This window comes from Spea bombifrons, chromosome 3 (genome assembly GCF_027358695.1).
Source record: "Spea bombifrons isolate aSpeBom1 chromosome 3, aSpeBom1.2.pri, whole genome shotgun sequence".
NCBI classification, from domain to species: Eukaryota; Metazoa; Chordata; class Amphibia; order Anura; family Pelobatidae; genus Spea; species Spea bombifrons.
In genome coordinates this window covers 115,819,396-115,839,054 of record NC_071089.1, presented here as the reverse complement: position 1 = coordinate 115,839,054, position 19,659 = coordinate 115,819,396, and the positions used below count along the sequence as shown (strand labels likewise).

At 33.5% G+C, this 19,659-nt stretch overlaps 1 protein-coding gene across 2 annotated transcripts in view; it reads left to right on the top strand.

Moving 5' to 3' along the window:
- Positions 1-19,365, top strand: part of TFAP2B (transcription factor AP-2 beta) — a 20,763-nt gene extending 1,398 nt beyond the window's left edge. Inside the window, exons 1-7 of one of the 2 annotated variants that reach the window (XM_053461075.1) lie at positions 1,216-1,640; positions 2,507-2,965; positions 5,597-5,654; positions 11,554-11,773; positions 13,108-13,226; positions 15,878-16,019; positions 18,968-19,365. In XM_053461075.1, coding sequence (XP_053317050.1) covers positions 1,614-1,640; positions 2,507-2,965; positions 5,597-5,654; positions 11,554-11,773; positions 13,108-13,226; positions 15,878-16,019; positions 18,968-19,268 — 1,326 coding nt within the window. In that variant the 5' untranslated portion in view covers positions 1,216-1,613 and the 3' untranslated portion in view covers positions 19,269-19,365. Of the gene's footprint in view, positions 1-1,215; positions 1,641-2,506; positions 2,966-5,596; positions 5,655-11,553; positions 11,774-13,107; positions 13,227-15,877; positions 16,020-18,967 lie in introns of those variants that run through there. The other variant, XM_053461074.1, reaches the window with a different exon arrangement.
- The last annotated feature ends 294 nt before the right edge of the window (positions 19,366-19,659 follow it).

Here is a 19,659-nt window from a genome sequence, read left to right as displayed (position 1 = left end):
GTTTTCAAATCGGCAACTGCATACCTCACTACTTATATATGTTTAATAGAAGAAGTTCTAGATGCCAACCCTTTTCTGGTTGCTGATTTCGAGGTTTTTAGGTGAATCTGGGTTAACTGTGCTTCTGTGTGCACTGGGCTTCAAAAAGATTTACTAAAAACCATTTTCAGGCCTTGAAGGGTTAAAATGCGCTTGGGGAGGGGTGGAAAAAAAAGATAATTTTGAGACAAATAAGTAGAAAATACAGCCAGGCTGGTATTCCTCTTTCACAAAAAAAAAAAAAAACATCAAAGGGAGTCCAGATTGCCTTTGGCTCTTTGTCAAACTAGAAATTCACTTTCCTCAAGAATCCAACAGAATTTAGCCTAAAGAAAAATAAAAGTTTTTTTCAAAAAAAGCTAAAAAAATAAGTTGTTTTTCAAGTTACTCTGCATTTACACAAACAAATTCTTAGCGTCAAAGAGGTGACTAACAGCTTCAACACACCAGAATGTACAATTGGATACACTCCTATATATATATACATTGTTAACTATTATACATTGCACTGTGATATATATAAATATATATATATAATGTATATATAATGTATCAAATAGTATATACCTATAGCTTTAACGCTATTTATTTGCATGCATATCTCATAGTGTAATATATATTATTAATATATATTATTTAACAATATGTAATATATATATATATATATACCGGTATATATATATATATATATAGTATATAGAAGATCATGTGTTTGCATATATATATATATATAATATTATAAAGAGTATAATGTTCTATAGAATATAAAATGATACTATTTAATATGATATATAATATAATATAATATGAGATATAATATAATGTAATATAATATGAGGTATAATATATAATGATATCTTTACTATAATATAATGTATCCATTGGTAAATCTAGGTGTGTGAAAACATTTGTGTATTTATTTAGAATGCCAGTATTAATCACTGAAGGCTATTAGCAACGTCTAATTAAGTACAGGATAAGGCTCTTTTTTTTCCTTTTAGCCTCTAGCTGTAAGCTGTAGTGTTTCTTTAATCCCACACACCCCTGTGTGGTGCAGCCTCTCCCCCAACTTAATTGACACAGTGTATATCTCTCTTTTTTTTTTTCCTCCCCTAGTAAACTTTTTACCCAAGACTTCCTATCTCCAGCCCCCTTGTCTGATCACATATAGTAATTCTTCACTGGATGAACGTCACTTACAATGGTTTGGGAAGCTCAAAAAGCTGGCTGCACATGCATGCTCCATTTGCTCTCCATTCTCCCTTTAAAGTAGTCCTTGTAATATTAATAGTCATGAATATCAATTATTATGAGGGGGTGTAGAGAGGCAGAGGGTAGGGGAGAGCAGGCATTCTGAGCTTTGCCTTGGGTGGAAGCAGATCCACAGCTCCAAGACACAGAAAGAGACAAGAGAGAGAGAGAGGCTGTGAATCCACAGAAATATATTTTCTATTTTGAGGACATTTTTTGATGGATAGTTTTGAAAACATCTCAAGAAGTGTTCCAGCTTTTGCTTCATACAAGAAAATATTTTATTTTTTCTAACTGCTTGCAAGACATTACATTTTGGCCAGATGTTAGTCCACACCTATTCAGCTATGGTGAGTTAAACTCATTTTTTTTTTAAAAAAAAAAATCTTTTTTCCCTCTTTAAATGCCTTTGGCTTTATAATTTAAGGCAATAATTGGAGGTTCCACAGAATTCTTACTGTTGGTGTGAGGTGGGCAGAAGTGTCAGCTGGAGACTGGAAAAAACTTCCCACATTTTGCTCTTGGCAATTTGGAGTACAAGTTAACTGATTTTTTTCTTTTATTCATATTTTATTTTATTTTTTTTTCTTGATTACCAGTCTTAGCCAGGGAGAATTTCAGGATTTTTTTAACCTCTCTTTGGGGTAAAGCAACTAAATTATTTTAGCCCTTTGTTCACGGATGTTTAATTTTTTGGTAGATTTTAATTTTTTTTATTTCTGTTCAATTTTATTTTTCCCCTCTTATTCCGAAGGTTGAATGGATTTATTTTGTTGTCATTTTTTATTTACGGAAATCAAATGCGATGTATTTCATATAACAAGTAATTTTTCATTTCTTTCTTTCTTTTTATTTTATTTTTTTATTTAAAAAAAGCTGTTAGTCTTTCAATGACACCGGAATAAAGGTGGCATTTTGCTTTTTTTTTTTAATTGTTTTTACATTTTACCATTTTCTTTCTGATAATGCGATTATCAACGTAATTTAGCCTAAAAAAACACAGAATGTCATAATTTTACAAACAATACTTTAATCCCATAGACAAACATATAAACTGAATTTTGAAAGTTGTCATATTTATAATTATCATCATATTTTTGAGCATTATGCACTTTTGTTATTCAAAATGCTTCACGTGTTATATTGATGATATCTTTGATTGTATTTATGAATGATTGGGGTATTTATAGTGACCCGCTTGTCTTTTTATCTCCAGGACCGCCATGATGGTGTGCCCAGCCATAGCTCTAGACTCTCCCAGTTGGGATCAGTGTCTCAAGGACCCTATTCAAGTGCCCCTCCGCTGTCACACACACCCTCCTCGGACTTTCAGCCTCCATACTTCCCACCTCCATACCAGCCTCTACCTTATCACCAAAGTCAAGACCCTTACTCCCATGTCAATGATCCTTACTCTCTAAACCCTCTGCACCAACCCCAGCAGCACCCCTGGGGACAAAGGCAGAGGCAAGACGTCGGTTCGGACACTGGGACCCTCCTTCCTCAGCCTAGAGCTTCGTTGCCCCAGCTCTCTGGACTTGACCCCAGGAGGGATTACCACTCAGTTAGGCGACCAGATGTTCTTCTCCACTCTGCACATCATGGGCTCGACTCTGGGATGGGTGACAGCCTGTCCCTGCATGGGATCGGACACCCAGGCATGGATGATGTCCAGGTAAGAGGTGGACATAGGTGATCCTTAAGAATACTATTTACTTAAATTCACATTTCAACACAGGATACCTTGACTGACCACATTCTAATTAGAAAATTGTAGTAATGTATCATTTAACAGGGAAGTCATCAGCACACAGAAGGTTATATTTACATAAATGTAAGTTTGTTGTTCTGAGATAATTGTACCCCTAGGGTGCACACAATGGATCCATGTCATCTTCAAAATAATTTAACTGAACACCATACTGGATTGGCAAATATATTTAACAAAAAATGCTGATTATTAATAATATTCTATGTAATACTGAATTTATTACATAGCATATTATACAGGAAGAGGATTGATAAATAGAGATGTTTCCAGTACATTATTCGTAATTTAGGTAATGATGCTCTAGTGTAACATTGTGATAAATTAAAGGTTATAATTTCACAGAATCTCATATTAAAATCTGACCAAGTCAGGTACTAAACTCTTGTTGTTTTACGAATTTTACGAATTGTGATCAAAATTATCCGCTACAGTAAAAGAAAACGCTAATTTCGCATATTAAATACCAAAACGAATATGCGCCCAAATTATATCAGAAAATGTAACATTTCTTGTGAAAATGTGTCTTTGCGTGGGAATTTGTTTGTCAGGATATAAAATGGCAACTTTTTTTAGTATAATAAATTACCGAAAGTAAAGAGATTTTCCTCGCTTTAGGTGCGTTATTTTTGTTGTATTTTCGTACATAATATCAAAGCGAAATATAAAAATGAAATAATATCCTGTGTTTAACGAATTCCCCTGAAATAAACTTTTATGCATGGTTAAAACGCCAAAAATTTCTTTAAAAACGAATCCTTTTAAAAATTCTAATGGATGGCAATATTGATGAATTTGGGCATGTAGCATTTTTTTCTTTAACATAATATATACATTTGTATTGCCCTCCTTCATTTTGCACATTTTTATTCTCAGCAATAATTAAACATTAGCCAGTGTCACATTTTAAATTAAAGTTTAGATCGGAATTATTTTTTGTAGTATCTTTTTTCGAGACAACACATATTAACCCCTGCGTGATCTTGCCAAGCGAACTGGGTTTTTAGTTTAAGGTGATAAGCATTTTTTTTTTTAAACAAATTAAAGACATAAAAAAATCTGATGTATTCAGACCTTCCTGTATCGGTTTAAAGTAAAGAAATGTCGTAATTACAAGTCTCTGTTGTTTGTTCCTTGTTTCTGCAAGCAGTCCTAATTAAATCTTTACGATCCTCTGAGTGACTATTAAGTGCCAACAAGCTGAGTGGGTATCCTGAGCAAAAACTCAGCAGGAGATGGTAATTAGATAGAAAATCAGACAGGAATCTTCTCATTAACTACAACAACTACGCCACATTGCTGATGGAGCGTGGGGAGTGCAATTTACCTGCCAAAACACTCCACGCAGATTATTAGGTGTCATAATAAGATGGAACATGACACCTCTAGTAATTTTCTGGGGTGTTATGTGTGTGTTTTTTTTAAAAAAAAACTTTTAGCAGTTCCTAAAATCACATGATATCCTCAAGAATGTGAATTATTTTTATATTCCCACAAAAAACAGACTTTTAAGGGTTACAATCTGGTAACCCCCCCCCCCACACACACACACACAAACACTAAGTGTTCCAGTTCTCTTATAGCTTTAATCAGGTCCTTGTGAATTAGATAAGTTTTCTTCTAAAGTGATCAGAGCAGTTAGATGGAGGGTCAGGAAATAAAAGGGTTAAAAAGGACATTTAAATCCAGCCTTGTCAGGTACTCACTCAGATGCATTATCATTTTATATGTCTGGAAATTAAAAGGTTAAAAAGAACATTTAAATTCTGTATTTATAATCTATTTATCTGTCTATCTGTCTATCTATCTATCATCTATCTATCTATCTATCTATCTATCTATCTATCTATCTATCTATCTAAAGGAACACACACATTAGTAGCATTTATTGTTTAAATGCACTAGTTCACTTTTTTAGTATAATCATTACTACTTGGAGTCTGGGTATTACTTATGGTAATAGAAAATGACATTTTAAAATATTTGTCACACTCCACTAAAATTCTCATCTTATTTCCAATGAGATTTGGGGGGGGGGGGGAACAATCTTTAGAACTATATTTATTTAGACTGATCCCTGACTTCCAGTAATATAAACTCAGAGATATTCATGAACAGAAAATAATAACCTAAACCTGTGAGCCATTAGTGTGCAGGATTCTGTGTGTAATTCAATGTTTAACAAGATAAGAATAAGGCTTCCTCAAACACACACTTCCCAGCTCATTTTTATTATCAGCTCAGATCATTTGACTGTATTTCATTTTCACTCTGTGGGCCCTGAATAATAAACTGTGTCCTGGTGGGTTAATATAAATGTTAATCTCTGCACCTCATGATTAATATATGTATGGGTGGATGGATTCTCCATCAATGCATATATATTTCTAACTCTTTATACATATATATATACATATATATATATATATATATATATTGTGTGTAAGCATCATCTATGTGCAGAGGTATAATTCTTTGCATTTATGTAAATAATATTTATATATCGTTTAATACAGCTGGGGTATTTTATTTCCACAGTCAGTTGAAGATGCCAATAATGCAATGAATCTTTTGGATCAGTCAGTCATAAAGAAAGGTATGTATAATCACTCCATTCAAATCTCATTTCCCATTGATTGTATTCAAAACAATAATATTGTAGCTTACACACCCGCAGTAATTAACCCAAAACTTGTATTTTTTTTTTTTTCAATAAAAGCATATTAAATATAATATTTTGGTAAATATCTAAAACATATTGATGGATGTTAAAAATCTCATAGAAGAATACATACGCACTATTGTATAAATGCTAGGCATACATACATTTCTCTGTAGTTCAGGGATTTGTATTATTATTATTATTATTATTATTATTATTATTATTATTATTATATATACCTAGACATCTCTTATAATAATATATATTATATATCTTATGATAATATATAATAATAATAATAATATAAAATATATATTAATTATATATATATATATATATATATATATATATATATAATTATTATATATTTTATATTATTATTATTATATATTATCATAAGATATATAATATATATATATATATAATAGTGGGGCTAATAAAAACATTAACAATATGTATTTTCCATCCCATCCCTTTTTCTAGATCGTGTGCTATAGAAATGAATGTATGTGCACTTGTAACATGGTTGGTTATAATAAGTTCAGTGAACTTGTCATCAAAAAACACATGCACAGAATCCCAGCCCAAAATACCCCTCTGCCGCTAAGGGTGGGCACTTAACAAATGTTTGCAGTCTTGTGTACAGCTGCAAGCAAAATAATTAAGTAATTCAATGTAATTACAACAACTCATTTTGGGCTTATTGCTGCCTATCCATTTTTATTCTACATTTCACACTGACAATGCATGAAAATAGCAATGAGGGGTTCGCTGACATTTGGGTTTGGAGGATTTTACAAGGGATACTATATTTCAGCAAAGTAATCTGGGTTTGGGTTAATTTACAGTTGTAAAAAGATGCTTATTTAAACATATATGGTTTTAAAACCAGTGATCTTCCTCTAGAATATTACACACACACACACACACACACACATATATATATATATCTATATATACACACATATTATCTTTTAATTATTCAGCACCAACAATTACAGTCCTTCTTACAGTTCACAAATTTACAATCTAGAGGATAGATAGATAGATAGATAGATAGATAGATAGATAGATAGATAGATAGATAGATAGTTAATTAGTTAGATAGATGTATAATAGTTGCCAGATTAATGGTCACCTGTGACTAGGGCCCATTACCTTAAACCAGGGCTAAAAACCAACTGATATTCCCTGTGTTTCATTTTTCTGTTAATTACATCTAAAAAGAATAATTAGTGGCTAGAATGAATGTTAAATTTAGGCAATTTATTTAGTTGCATTTGTTTTATAATTATTATATACCAGTCAAGCACAACCCGACCCTCTGCAGGAAAAAAAAAAGTGAACCCAGGGAGAGGCATATTGTTTTGGTGGCCTCCTGGACATTTAAAGGGTTAAACTTTCTTTTGGCCTGATTCCCTGTAGCTGACCAGAGAGTTTGAGGTTTACTGTCTGTCTGGTGTAATTAGCCTCCAGATAAATATATTATAATGTTTTTAATGCAGGGAAAAGGCATTATCCTTTTATATAATTATATTACAATATGAAAACATACCTCTCTGCAAAATTTGTAGGTTAAGGATTATGATTTTATTCAGGTATCAGTAACTCTTTAGAGGTTGGATCAAGAACCGATTAGAACTGAAATAGAATCTTATATACATATAGGGAAGGTGTAATAATAATAATAATAATAATAATAATAATAATAATAATAATAATTAGAAGAAAATGAACCATTTGCAAATACACACTTGTTTAAAATCTCTGTTTTAAAAAAATGATTTTACTATGTAGGTGGGGTGTATTATTATTGCTAAATCTGATAATTTTTCCATGCCACAGTTTAAATAGGAGGCTATAGACAATTATCATGTACTACATCTAAGGCTTGATCTTTATTACCTAGGAAATCACTGATTTTATTTCATTATTCTCTGCTATAGTCTAGGGGGAGCTGGGAGATAAAATTAAGGATAATGTCAACACTTTTAATGCAATTCAACCCCATAGCTAAAAGATTACCCCCATAAAATAACAAACACTGGTGAAGGCCATCCATTGTTAGGATTGGCCAGGTAACTAGAGGAAGAGGAGAATAGAATCTGCAAAAGTAGCAACATTAACTTAAATTAAAATAACATTTGATACCTTGCAGTTTACAGATTAAAACTGATATATATTTATATTTATATATGTGTGTGTGTGTGAAGTAGTCCGCAGTTTAGACCTGTATCACACATATATATATATATATATATATATATATATATATATATATATATATATATATATATATATAGCTGCAGGGTCCTAATACCAGCAGGTAAACTGTTAACAGTAATTGTCAGATTGCACAACATGCCTTTACAGTGTTCGTAGTCAACACCCTAAAGTTATTTTTTATATTATTTATAATATAATATAACATTTGAGAAAGATTATATATATATATAATAATATAATATAATATATTGGAGTTGGAGTTATTGGAACAGGTGCTGGCTAAAAAAGATGTAAGAAAGATAACAGATTGATAACAGCTCTGTTATAATAAATAATGTGTTGAGTACAGATAAAAATATCAGAAGAATTTTGTACAAATTTTGATTTACTGTAAACTTATCAGAATGGAGAAAAACAGGATAAAACAAGTTTTTAAAATCTCTGCTAGTTATTTCTGAAACAATCCTTTCATGCTTCAAAAATGCAATTGATATGATTCAATTTCGAAATAAGAATTTATTAGTGCTTTTCCACTAAATTGATAAAATAAAATTCTCTTTCAATTAATGACTCCATTAACCTTGATTTTGTGTTTATTAGAATCGTTGGTTTCCCCCCCAAATTTAGGTCAGCTAAAAAAAAAAAAACAATTTAAAAAATCCTAGGTTAAATTTACAATAATGTAGATGTATGTCCACGTCATATATGACCGAGAATAACAGGAACAAACAAATAAATAAACTAAAAAAATTAATTTTTTGTGTTATATGCAGTTGAATGCATGAGTCTGTCAAAATCAGGAAAAGGTGTAACTTAAAAAATCCAAAATATAATTTATTTACAAACATAATGAAAAATGAATGGAGAAGGGTATGGTCCTCATTTTTGACCTAATGAAACCTGATTCCTTACTCCTGACTTTTAAGGATTTCTTCTCCTAGTTAGGCTTCCTATCTGAGACTAGCTGACATTTCCAAAGTAATTTAGTTAAGGCTTAAATGTGTTGTTCCCAGAAGAGAAGCAAACAAGGAGAGTTAAGGTAGCCAGTGTGATAAATGTCTCTTTCATTTGAGAGATCTCCAGAGCTCATTTAAGGCTAATTTTCTCTATGATCCCCCTTTGAGCTATTAATGTAATAGTCAGGGACCATGGTCTTATTTCTATAGCCTGATCATTAAAGTCCCCATTAGACTCAAGAGTCTGTGGAGATAATGTAAGGTGCACTTAAGATCCTGTAATATGTATTGGCGGAGGGTGGTAAATACGATTTTAAAGGGGGTTGGTCGGCGACCAATCAATAAAACAATAATGAGAACGATTCGCTACATTAACACATCCAAATTCCAAGTAGACATTAAAAAATCATTTTAAATTCCTTCTCCCCATAACGACCTAGGGAAAAAAAATCTGAAATTAACATAATATTTACTATGTATCTACACATATGATTTGTCAAAACTAAATTGTATGTTAATATGTATCATAAGAGACGAGAGAAAATTGTATTAAGAGTATTCAGTTCAGACATTTAAAGGAGACGCAAGGATATAATGACACAGAAATAAGTAAAAGGTAAAATAAAATATAAAAAAAAACACAGAAAAGGCAGAATAAAAAACAGGATTTATGAGGATTTTAGAGCTGTATTAAAATGAAAATTGTAATATAATAAATCATTTTTACACATATATATATATGGATTTATGGGTACCCCGAATATAAAAAAAAACAAGAGACCAACAAACATATCTATCTATCTATCTATCTATCTATCTATCTATCTATCTATCTATCTATCTATCTATCTACATATATATATATATATACGGTATATATATCCATATCTATATATAGATATAGATATATGTTTGTTGGTCTCTTTATATTCGGGGTACCCATAAATCCATAAATGTAAAATGTATGAAAAACAAAAATACAGTTCTTTAAATTGTAATCTCACCTGCTATTTAATGGCTACATGGTGGGATATCACGCCCTCCGGACTTAAAGGGTTAAGAATTTTCTTTTCCAGTTTAACCATTTGGGGAGCAGGGTGTCTGTACCCCCTTCTGGCATTTCAACTATGTTTTGCTGGTTCAATATTCTTAAGCACAGACACTGCAGTCATTGTTTTGGCAGGAATGGGGTTAATTTATGCAGAGAAAATAGTAAACATGTAAAAGAGTGTGGGGGGCTGCCTGCTGAGACCTCTCCATGCACCATTTCCTTACCATTTCCTGATGTCCTTCTAATGCAGCCTCACTCAACCTGAAATGTAGTTTCCAAGAACAGTGTATGCCCTTAATTACTAACAAACCAACCGAGCATAGGCTACCCTGCACTGCTAAAGACCAGCCAAAAACAACCCCACTAAATGTATAGATCAAAAAAAGCGCTCCCATGTTAAGTATATAATGAATCAATGGATTTACATTGAAATACAATGAAATTTGAAATGAAATTTTTTTTAATGTATCCCCTAATCCCTATGTTTCCCTTTGTAGTTTTTCAGATTAAGTAGGTTTGTAGTTGAAACCTTTATGTTATATTTACTCTACTTTAATATCTAAAAAAACTAAGAAGACTAATGAGGTTTATGTTATGTAATTATGATATTTTGGCAAAACGCCTTATAACTAGAAGGATGGGGTTCGGTAACTTTGTGTTACTACCAACAGAATTCGAGGCAATTATGGATGATTGCAAAAATATACATTTATTTAGTAAAGCTGAAAAACCAAAATGTTAAAAAAATAACGGAAACAATTTGTTATTAAATATTTCGTTTCTTGATATTTTTTTTAAAAAAATATTATACTATTTTCAGTAATAATTCGATTTTGCTGATTCCACGGCTATTCCTGGGGAACGTTTGAATTAACTGGAAACATTGATTTTTGTGATCGAATTTGTTCGAAATCTTTTCAGATGGATTTTATTCATTATTATTTCCTCAAATTGGTGTGAAAAAAAATATATATATATTTAGCAAATACTGGCAAATAATTCAAAAACCTGCAGCATTTATTAAGATTTATGTATAAAAGGTGGTCTAAAAAGCGATAATACAGAATATCGTCAGAAGGAATTTTGCGTATTTAATTTAAATAGAAAACGTGAGAAATTAAAATAAACACTATTCTTTACTTTTATATTAGATTTTACAAAGCGAAAAACATACTATATGTAGGCGGAATTATAATAAATGTGTCTAATCAATATTGGTAAATAACAGGGGAATTAACCACTTAATGGCTAGGGGCCATTAGAAAAGGGAGAATTGTGAAATGATTGATTAACCCTTGACATTGCAAAAAAAAAAAAATCCATTTTCTGCCCCGGCCACCCTGACTTGTGAAGATATCACCAAGGATTTTATTAACTCTTTACTCTGCCAAACATTTCTTTATTCCCTAGCAGTGAAATGGTTAAGTACGGTTTTTATTCCAAAAGAGTACGTTATTATTTCTTTGTTTTATTTCCAATTTTAAAATATTATGAAGTCAAATGGTTGGCTCTCCTAGGGTAAGAAGGGGTGGCTATTAACCATTTAGCTACAGAATCTTCAGATCTAATGCGTCAATGTCTCTTTTTCTGTTCTCTCCAGTCCCAGTACCACCAAAATCTGTCACCTCACTGATGATGAACAAAGATGGATTTTTGGGAGGAATGACTGTGAATGCTGGAGAGGTCTTCTGCTCAGTGCCTGGTCGCCTGTCTCTTCTCAGTTCTACATCCAAGTACAAAGTGACAGTGGGAGAGGTCCAGAGACGCCTGTCCCCACCAGAGTGTCTCAATGCCTCCCTCCTAGGAGGGGTACTAAGAAGGTAAGGAATCAGCAATCATCTAGAACTTTAACATAGAAACACAGAGTCTGATTGCAGATAAAACCCACTTGGTCTATGTAATCCTCCCATTCAGGAGTCATGTGCCTAATGCCTGTGCCATGCATGTTTGAATTCCCTCACTCTATAAGCCTCTACCACTTCTGCTGGGAGGCTGTTCTGCGTATCTACCACCAATGTTAAACACAATGTTTGACTAGATGCGACTTACACTTATTTTACCTGATACAACACCTACATTCAATTAGATCATATTTAAGATTTTGTAGGGGTCTGAAGAGTTCTCAGATAACTACAACCGATTGGTAGTCCTCTGCAATGCATAGTTAAGATGAGGAAATGTCTTGAAAGTTAGTTCGCTGATGAACTATACATTACTTAGGGCCAGGCTGGCCTTTGCTCAGGTGAGGGGCTGGTAAGGAGGTGGCAATTATGCTCTGGGACCCTCTGATTGTATTTGGCAGCCTTTTCCTACAGGAGAACAATACCAGGGCTGGCTCCTCACACTAACCTCAGTTAACTGAAACAACAGCCCCCTCTTTAGTGAATAAATCCCATATATACATCATGGATTGCTACAATTATATTAACCTGTACTAATATCTGATATTAACAGTCATATCACCCCAGACCCCAGAAAATGCCCTGTCCCTGGCAGTGTGATGTAGGGAGGATTCTATGGCTCCTCCCCCTGCTCCCTGATTGACTTTGATTGACACACATCATAAAGTCCTTATATTGCATTCCATGTACATTTAAGTCTTTACTCGGTAACCTGGCGAATGCCTCTTGAATAAACTTACAGATAATAGACACTTATAGAGACATACACAAAAATCACACAAATGTGTAGAAACATAGACATACAACTTATTACTGAACATATATCATGAATTTTTTTGATTATTTATAGTCAATCATTTAAAAACAACAATAAACCAAACATTAATACTACTACTAGTATTACTACTAAAAATAATTAAATTAATACATTATTATCATTATTATTATTACTATTATTTAAAATATGTTGAAATATTTTTAAATTATTCACGGTAAAGTAGCATAAATACATTAAAACATAAAGGCATTTATGTGCATTATTATTATTATTATTATTATTATTATTATTATTATTATATAGCGTCATCATATTCCGTAGCATTGTACAATAGCTTTAAACCTTTGACTTTATATTTTAATTACCTGTTTACACATAAATACACAATAACACTTTACTTCTGTTTCACTGGAAATCTCCAGGGTTTCTTCCATAAACTGTAGGTTAACCGTATTGTTAATTTATCCAATTTCAGAGCAAAATCGAAAAATGGGGGGAGATCTTTAAGAGAGCGGCTAGAGAAAATCGGATTGAATTTGCCCGCAGGTCGCCGCAAGGCTGCCAACGTCACCCTGCTGACGTCACTGGTAGAAGGTAAGTGAAGGCTCCTACTTCCTGCTCTCAGCTCCCGTAACCCCTGTTATTGAAAACCAGGATGGGTGATCCCCTGACAGGGAACGGTTAACCTTTTCTCTTCCAGTCACATTTGCTAGAAAAATGAGTTATTTATTATTATTATTATTATTATTATTATTATTATTATTATTATATTTCGTACTTAGTTCTCAAAAAAGGCTCTCCTCTTTTTTGGTAGTCTGAATAGTTAATTCTTTTTATTTACACAGTTCTTATAAGCTTGGTTTTAAAGCACAGATATCTAGCCGGCAAACATCGAATTATTTAAATTACAACTCTGCAATTTTACATTTTTATTCCAATTTATTTCTTTGGACACTTTGTGTTAATGTAGAATGCCACTACCCACTAGTAACTAATACATTGATTTTTTATTTTTTTTAAATAAAATCAAGTAATGGGAATGTATTTCCATTTTATAAATAATAATAATAATATTAGTAGTAGTACAATTTGTATAATTACATTAAAAAATATCAGTCAAATGGCCACATTGCCATCCGTAATTTTAAAATAAATGGGATTAGTTGTATGTCATTTAATCCTGTTACAAATCCTGACAAATTGGTAAATGCTCATAAATCGTCGAAAAAAATCAGAAAGGGCTACTGAGAGCTACGGCAGCCACAGGGTTAACACGATGATTAAATTACAATATATATATTAATATATATATATATATATTCCAAATGTCTTAGTCATTTTGTTTATAGAAGGTGCAATATTAAGTTGAAAGAAAATACATAACATAGAAAATGCAATTTTTGCCATCAGAGTGAAGGGGAAATTGTCAGCTTTCTTGTGAAATTTGTTGCCCCCAAAACCACTTAAAGAAGCCTTAAGACCTACACCTACAGGGCAGGTTAACCGTTTGAGTGCCAGAGGGGATATTGAAGACATCTGATACTAAAAAAATATTAAATGACACTGTAGAATCCAGCCCACACTATAATCCAAATATGCTATAATTCTTAACCCTTTTAAAACCAAGGATGCAGTCTATTGTATTTTTTTGGGTTTACAATTTGGTTCTTGAAGGGTCAATAATAATAATAATAATAATAATAATAATAATAATAATAATAATCATAATAATAAAGGAACAACTAAAAATCAGAGCCTTGTGGTCTTTTTGCGCATTTAAAATATAAATTAAAATATGAATGTATAGCAATCAGTCCCTCTCCCTAATTTTTAAACATATCGACCTTGTTTGTGCCCCTAAAATATCATACGTAACTTTATGAAATTATGACGTCATGTCCCTGTGTTCTCGTGTTTGTCTGTAAATGAAACACATTGCTTTAGTAAGTCAGCCTCAAGTGTTTTTTTTCTGTATTGTGAAATTTGTAATAAAATCTTGTGTCTTAATTTTATATATTTATATATCTATCTATATATATATATATATATATATATATATATATATATATATATATATAGATAGATAGATAGATATATATATATAATGTGTTCTGCTAAACAATACTCCCTGATCATAAAATAAACCAAGAAATAATTGTAAAAAATTGTTCTAGCTGTCAGGTTGAAATCCTTACAGCCCCCCCCCCCACCCCAGGTTACTCTTAAAAAAAAGATAGAAAATAAATAAAATAAATAAAAAAATGTTGTTTTTTTTTTTAAAAAAAACCCTGAAAAAAATATTTTTTTCCTTGAGGGGCCATGCCATAATCTCTCAGTATCCCCCTCAGAGCCTGAATAGCCTCAGCCATTTTCTTGCAGAATTTTGTGAGCAGAAATTCGCATTCCTCCGAGTAGGGAGACGAGTCTTCCAAGCTGCAGGCTAGAAACCTGATACCAAATTTGCGGAGCAAATGACAGTTTGAATTCTTTTAGCACTAATTATTATTTTTCTTCCATGAAAAGATGGTATTTGTTTCATTCTGTCAATCTCCACCCTTCTGACACCCTTCCAAACTACAAAGAATACAATAATTTAAAAATACAGACACCCATGCCATGATTAAAAAAAATAAATAAAAAAAAATAAAATAATAAAAAAAAAATATATATATATATATAATATATATATATAACATAAAGAAATGATATATATATACATATAATTATATAAAATTATATATATAAAAATTAAAATAAATATAATTTACATCACTGCCATTTAAATATGATAAAATAAATACTTTTTATCATTTTATTGTATCAATTTGTAAATAAAAATAATTTTAACATTCTTCCAATGAACATCAAAGCAAGTTCCATCTCTTAAAAGCTGTTTTAGTTCTAGATCAATCATTATATAATTAATAAGAATGCTGAGTTATCTTGCACATTATAATTACTTTTATTCACATTTTAATAACTTATTTACTATACAAAATTATAAATATTTCTAAAAGCTTAAAAAAAGTTCCAATTTCCAGTACACAGCCTTACTGGATTTTGTGATAATTCAAGTGATTAACCATTTTATGTGTTCTGTATTGGTCTTAGATTCAGGAGCCAAATGCCTAGTCCATGCAGGTTTAAATTCTCTCACTTTTATTACCCTCTACCACTTCTGCTGGGAGGCTGTTCTATGTATCTACCACTCAATGTGACTAATGAATACACATTTGTCCTTACAGGCGAAGCAGTGCATTTAGCTCGGGATTTTGGATATATTTGTGAAACTGAATTTCCAGCCAAGGCAGTATCAGAATATCTGAACAGGCAGCACACAGACCCTTCAGACCTGCACTCCAGGAAGAATATGTTGCTGGCCACAAAGTGAGTGAATGAATATTATCTCCATTTATACTGTTATTGAGTATTTATCCTGCTTTTCCCCCTCATCTCTCTGATTTGCTACCCTCTTCCCTGCTGCTGTATCTTTTATCACTGATGCTGGTACTTTATGGACTGCAGAAGAGCATTATAATGGGTTAATAATATTATTAATGAGTTCCACCTGCTGAAGTCTTGTGCAGTATGTGAGATTTTGACGTCATCAGTTCTTGGTGTTGTTGTCCTACTGGCCAGCTGGTATTATGCCTCTGGTGTGCCTCAGCATTTTGTGTACCAGCGAGCCAGACCACAAGGCTAATGTGTGCATGCTGTGTGATGGGCTGTAGATGCAGGGCTGCTATTAGACTGTATTGTGTGGATCCAATACTGGGCATTCTGCTTGGTTGTAGGCCTTGGACTCTGCATTATTAGATTGTAGCACTGCATGGTGGTGGTTGCATTTAAGACCTGAAGCACTGGGCAACTGGGGGTTAAACATTCATATTTTAAGGCAGTATTAAACTGTATTATGGGAATTCTGCAATATGGGCATGGAGCGCTGGGTGTCACCCATTGAGGACATGGAGCACTGGCTCGCCCTGCATCATGGACATGTAGAACTGGCGTACACTGTATTATGGGCACGTAGCACTGGGGTACACTGTATTATGGGCACGTAGCACTGGCGTACACTGTATTATGGGCACGTAGCACTGGCGTACACTGTGTTATGGGCATGTAGCACTGGTGTACACTGTATTATGGGCACGTAGCACTGGCGTACACTGTGTTATGGGCACGTAGCACTGGCGTACACTGTATTATGGGCACGCAGCACTGGGGTACACTGTATTATGGGCATGTAGCACTGGGGTACACTGTATTATGGGCACGTAGCACTGGCGTAACTGTATTATGGGCACGTAGCACTGGCGTACACTGTATTATGGACACGTAGCACTGGGGTACACTGTATTATGGGCACGTAGCACTGGCGTACACTGTGTTATGGGCACGTAGCACTGGCGTACACTGTATTATGGGCACGCAGCACTGGGGTACACTGTATTATGGGCACGTAGCACTGGCGTACACTGTATTATGGGCACGTAGCACTGGCGTACACTGTGTTATGGGCACGTAGCACTGGCGTACACTGTATTATGGGCACGCAGCACTGGGGTACACTGTATTATGGGCATGTAGCACTGGGGTACACTGTATTATGGGCACGTAGCACTGGTGTATACTGTATTATGGACATGCAGCACTGCACGGCCAGGGTAATATTACAGTATTGCCATGCAGTATAGCACAGACAGAGTTATTTTGCAGTGGGTGTATGTTTGATCCCCAGACATCACGTAGATCTCTTATTTTCCCCTGAATGGGAAGCTGTGGCTTTGAGCTGGCGGTGGGCATCAGTAAAGATGCTGGTGTCAGATGTGAGCAGGGTGACTAGCGGCCAACATGTTGGCTTAGCCTGGGTGCAGAGTATGCCATGCAGGCTCCGGTTGTAGAAGAATTCTGCCCACACTGGGGGGGCCGGGCTGGTATTTTCTTCTATCGATAAATCAGAAACAGTTTGTCTTACCCTAGTCGGTTCTGTCAGGCCCTGAATGTATGGACTGTAAGAAGAGCTGCGCCATATGAATAAAATATAATAATAATAAAAATAATAATCATAAATATAATAATTATACAAATAATAATAATAAATATAATAATAAAAATAATAATAATAAATATAATAATAATAGAAGTTGCTAAAATAATAATGTTGTAATGCCTTTTGCATCGATTCATGTGCATTCCTGGGACCCTGCATTACGTTTAGAGCTTGGCTAGTTCCTCTACCCCCCCCCCTGTCCCGACTGTCAAATTGATTTAAAAAAACAGAAGCTAGATTTTTTTTTTATAAAAATCATTTATTTGAATGTGTACACATGTTTTCTTTTTAACATGATTTGAATTTCATTGCCTCTTTCTGGAAGGTCAAAAGATAGAAGAGGTTCAAACATTTAATTAGTTGCAGATCACCTCATTTTGACTTTGAAGATGAATAATGGCTGACTTTTGCCATATTTTTTTTTTTTTAAACCCAAATTCAAAGTTTCTGGGAGTTTGATTGACAGTCCAGGAAAAGCTACAATTATCCCATAACACCTTTAACCTTTCAGTATAATTAGATAACAACATTTAGTTTGGATTCAGGATTCTGCCTCATGGCTCATTTAACGAAGAGAAATACAGAGTCGAGAAAAAAAGTAAGCTTTAGAATATTTAAAACTATTTGAAAAAATGCTTAAAAGGAAGAATATTCTTTTAATTCCTGATGGTCTTAATTATTGTACGCATTTAATCAATATAAATGCAGCGTACAACGGTTTACTCAATGGACAACCACTCCCAAGGCGTTCAGCCAACCAAGACTTTAGCAGATATTGTTAAGGTCATACCATGAAAAAAAAACCATTATCAACATTTCTAGGAATAATAAGAAGCTGCCACCATTAAATGAAGTTAAACATGTAGAAATTGGTTAAATTTAGGTGAATAATTGCATTTCTCAATGCTATATCTTGTTGAGAAATTTCACAGATAAATGGATGCATCTAGTCGGCCATTTTGAATTACATGCTAATTCTTAAGTATAGCTTATTCCAAGCTTTCTGTCCCAATTTTCTGCCTCTTATTCATCCTGTCCTCCCTTTTCTTTCTTTGCATGTCCGTCTGTGTCATGTTTGCCTTTCCACTACTCTAGATCACCTATCGATAAAGCTTCAGAAAGCTTGAACTCTCTAGGCTTGAGTAGGCGGTGGTACTCCATTTCTGCCAATGTAGTTTTTCCACAGTGAACATGGAGTTAAATATTGAAATCATTATTATCATTAGATTTGTGTTCTGTTTGTAATGCCCTTGGGTTTTTCTCCTTTTTTCCCCCACTTCAGGCAGCTTTGTAAAGAGTTCACGGATCTCTTGGCTCAAGACAGAACGCCTATAGGCAACAGTAGGCCAAGTCCCATCTTGGAACCTGGGATCCAGAGTTGCTTGACTCACTTCAGCCTCATTACCCATGGCTTTGGGGCTCCAGCCATCTGTGCCGCCCTGACAGCTCTCCAAAACTACCTTACGGAGGCCCTCAAAGGAATGGACAAGATGTTTTTGAACAACAACAGCACTAACAGGCATTCTTCTGGAGAAGGACCAGGTAGCAAAAATGGGGACAAGGAAGAGAAACACCGAAAATGAAAGCAAAAAAACAAAAACAAAACAAAAAAAATACTACTACATCTTTCATTTTAGCTTTAAAAAAATATCGGACCGGCTTTGGGAAAAAAAATAAAAATATATATACATATATATCAGATTGAGCTGAAGCAGAGAACCACCTTTTGTTGTAGCGCACAAAAAAAGACTATGCAGGCTCATTATCTGAGGACCAAGACAGCCCCAACCAACTTCCTTTGTAATCTCTTTACTTTTGACTACAGGAAACATTACATTTTGTAGAACCCTCTCTAAAGAACAATCGCCTCTTGGAGAAATATCGGAGAAACATTTTTCTTTTTCAATTTCTTTGGCTTACGAGACACAAACCCAACCATGAAAAAAACACGAGAGTTGCTGGGGAACTTTTTGG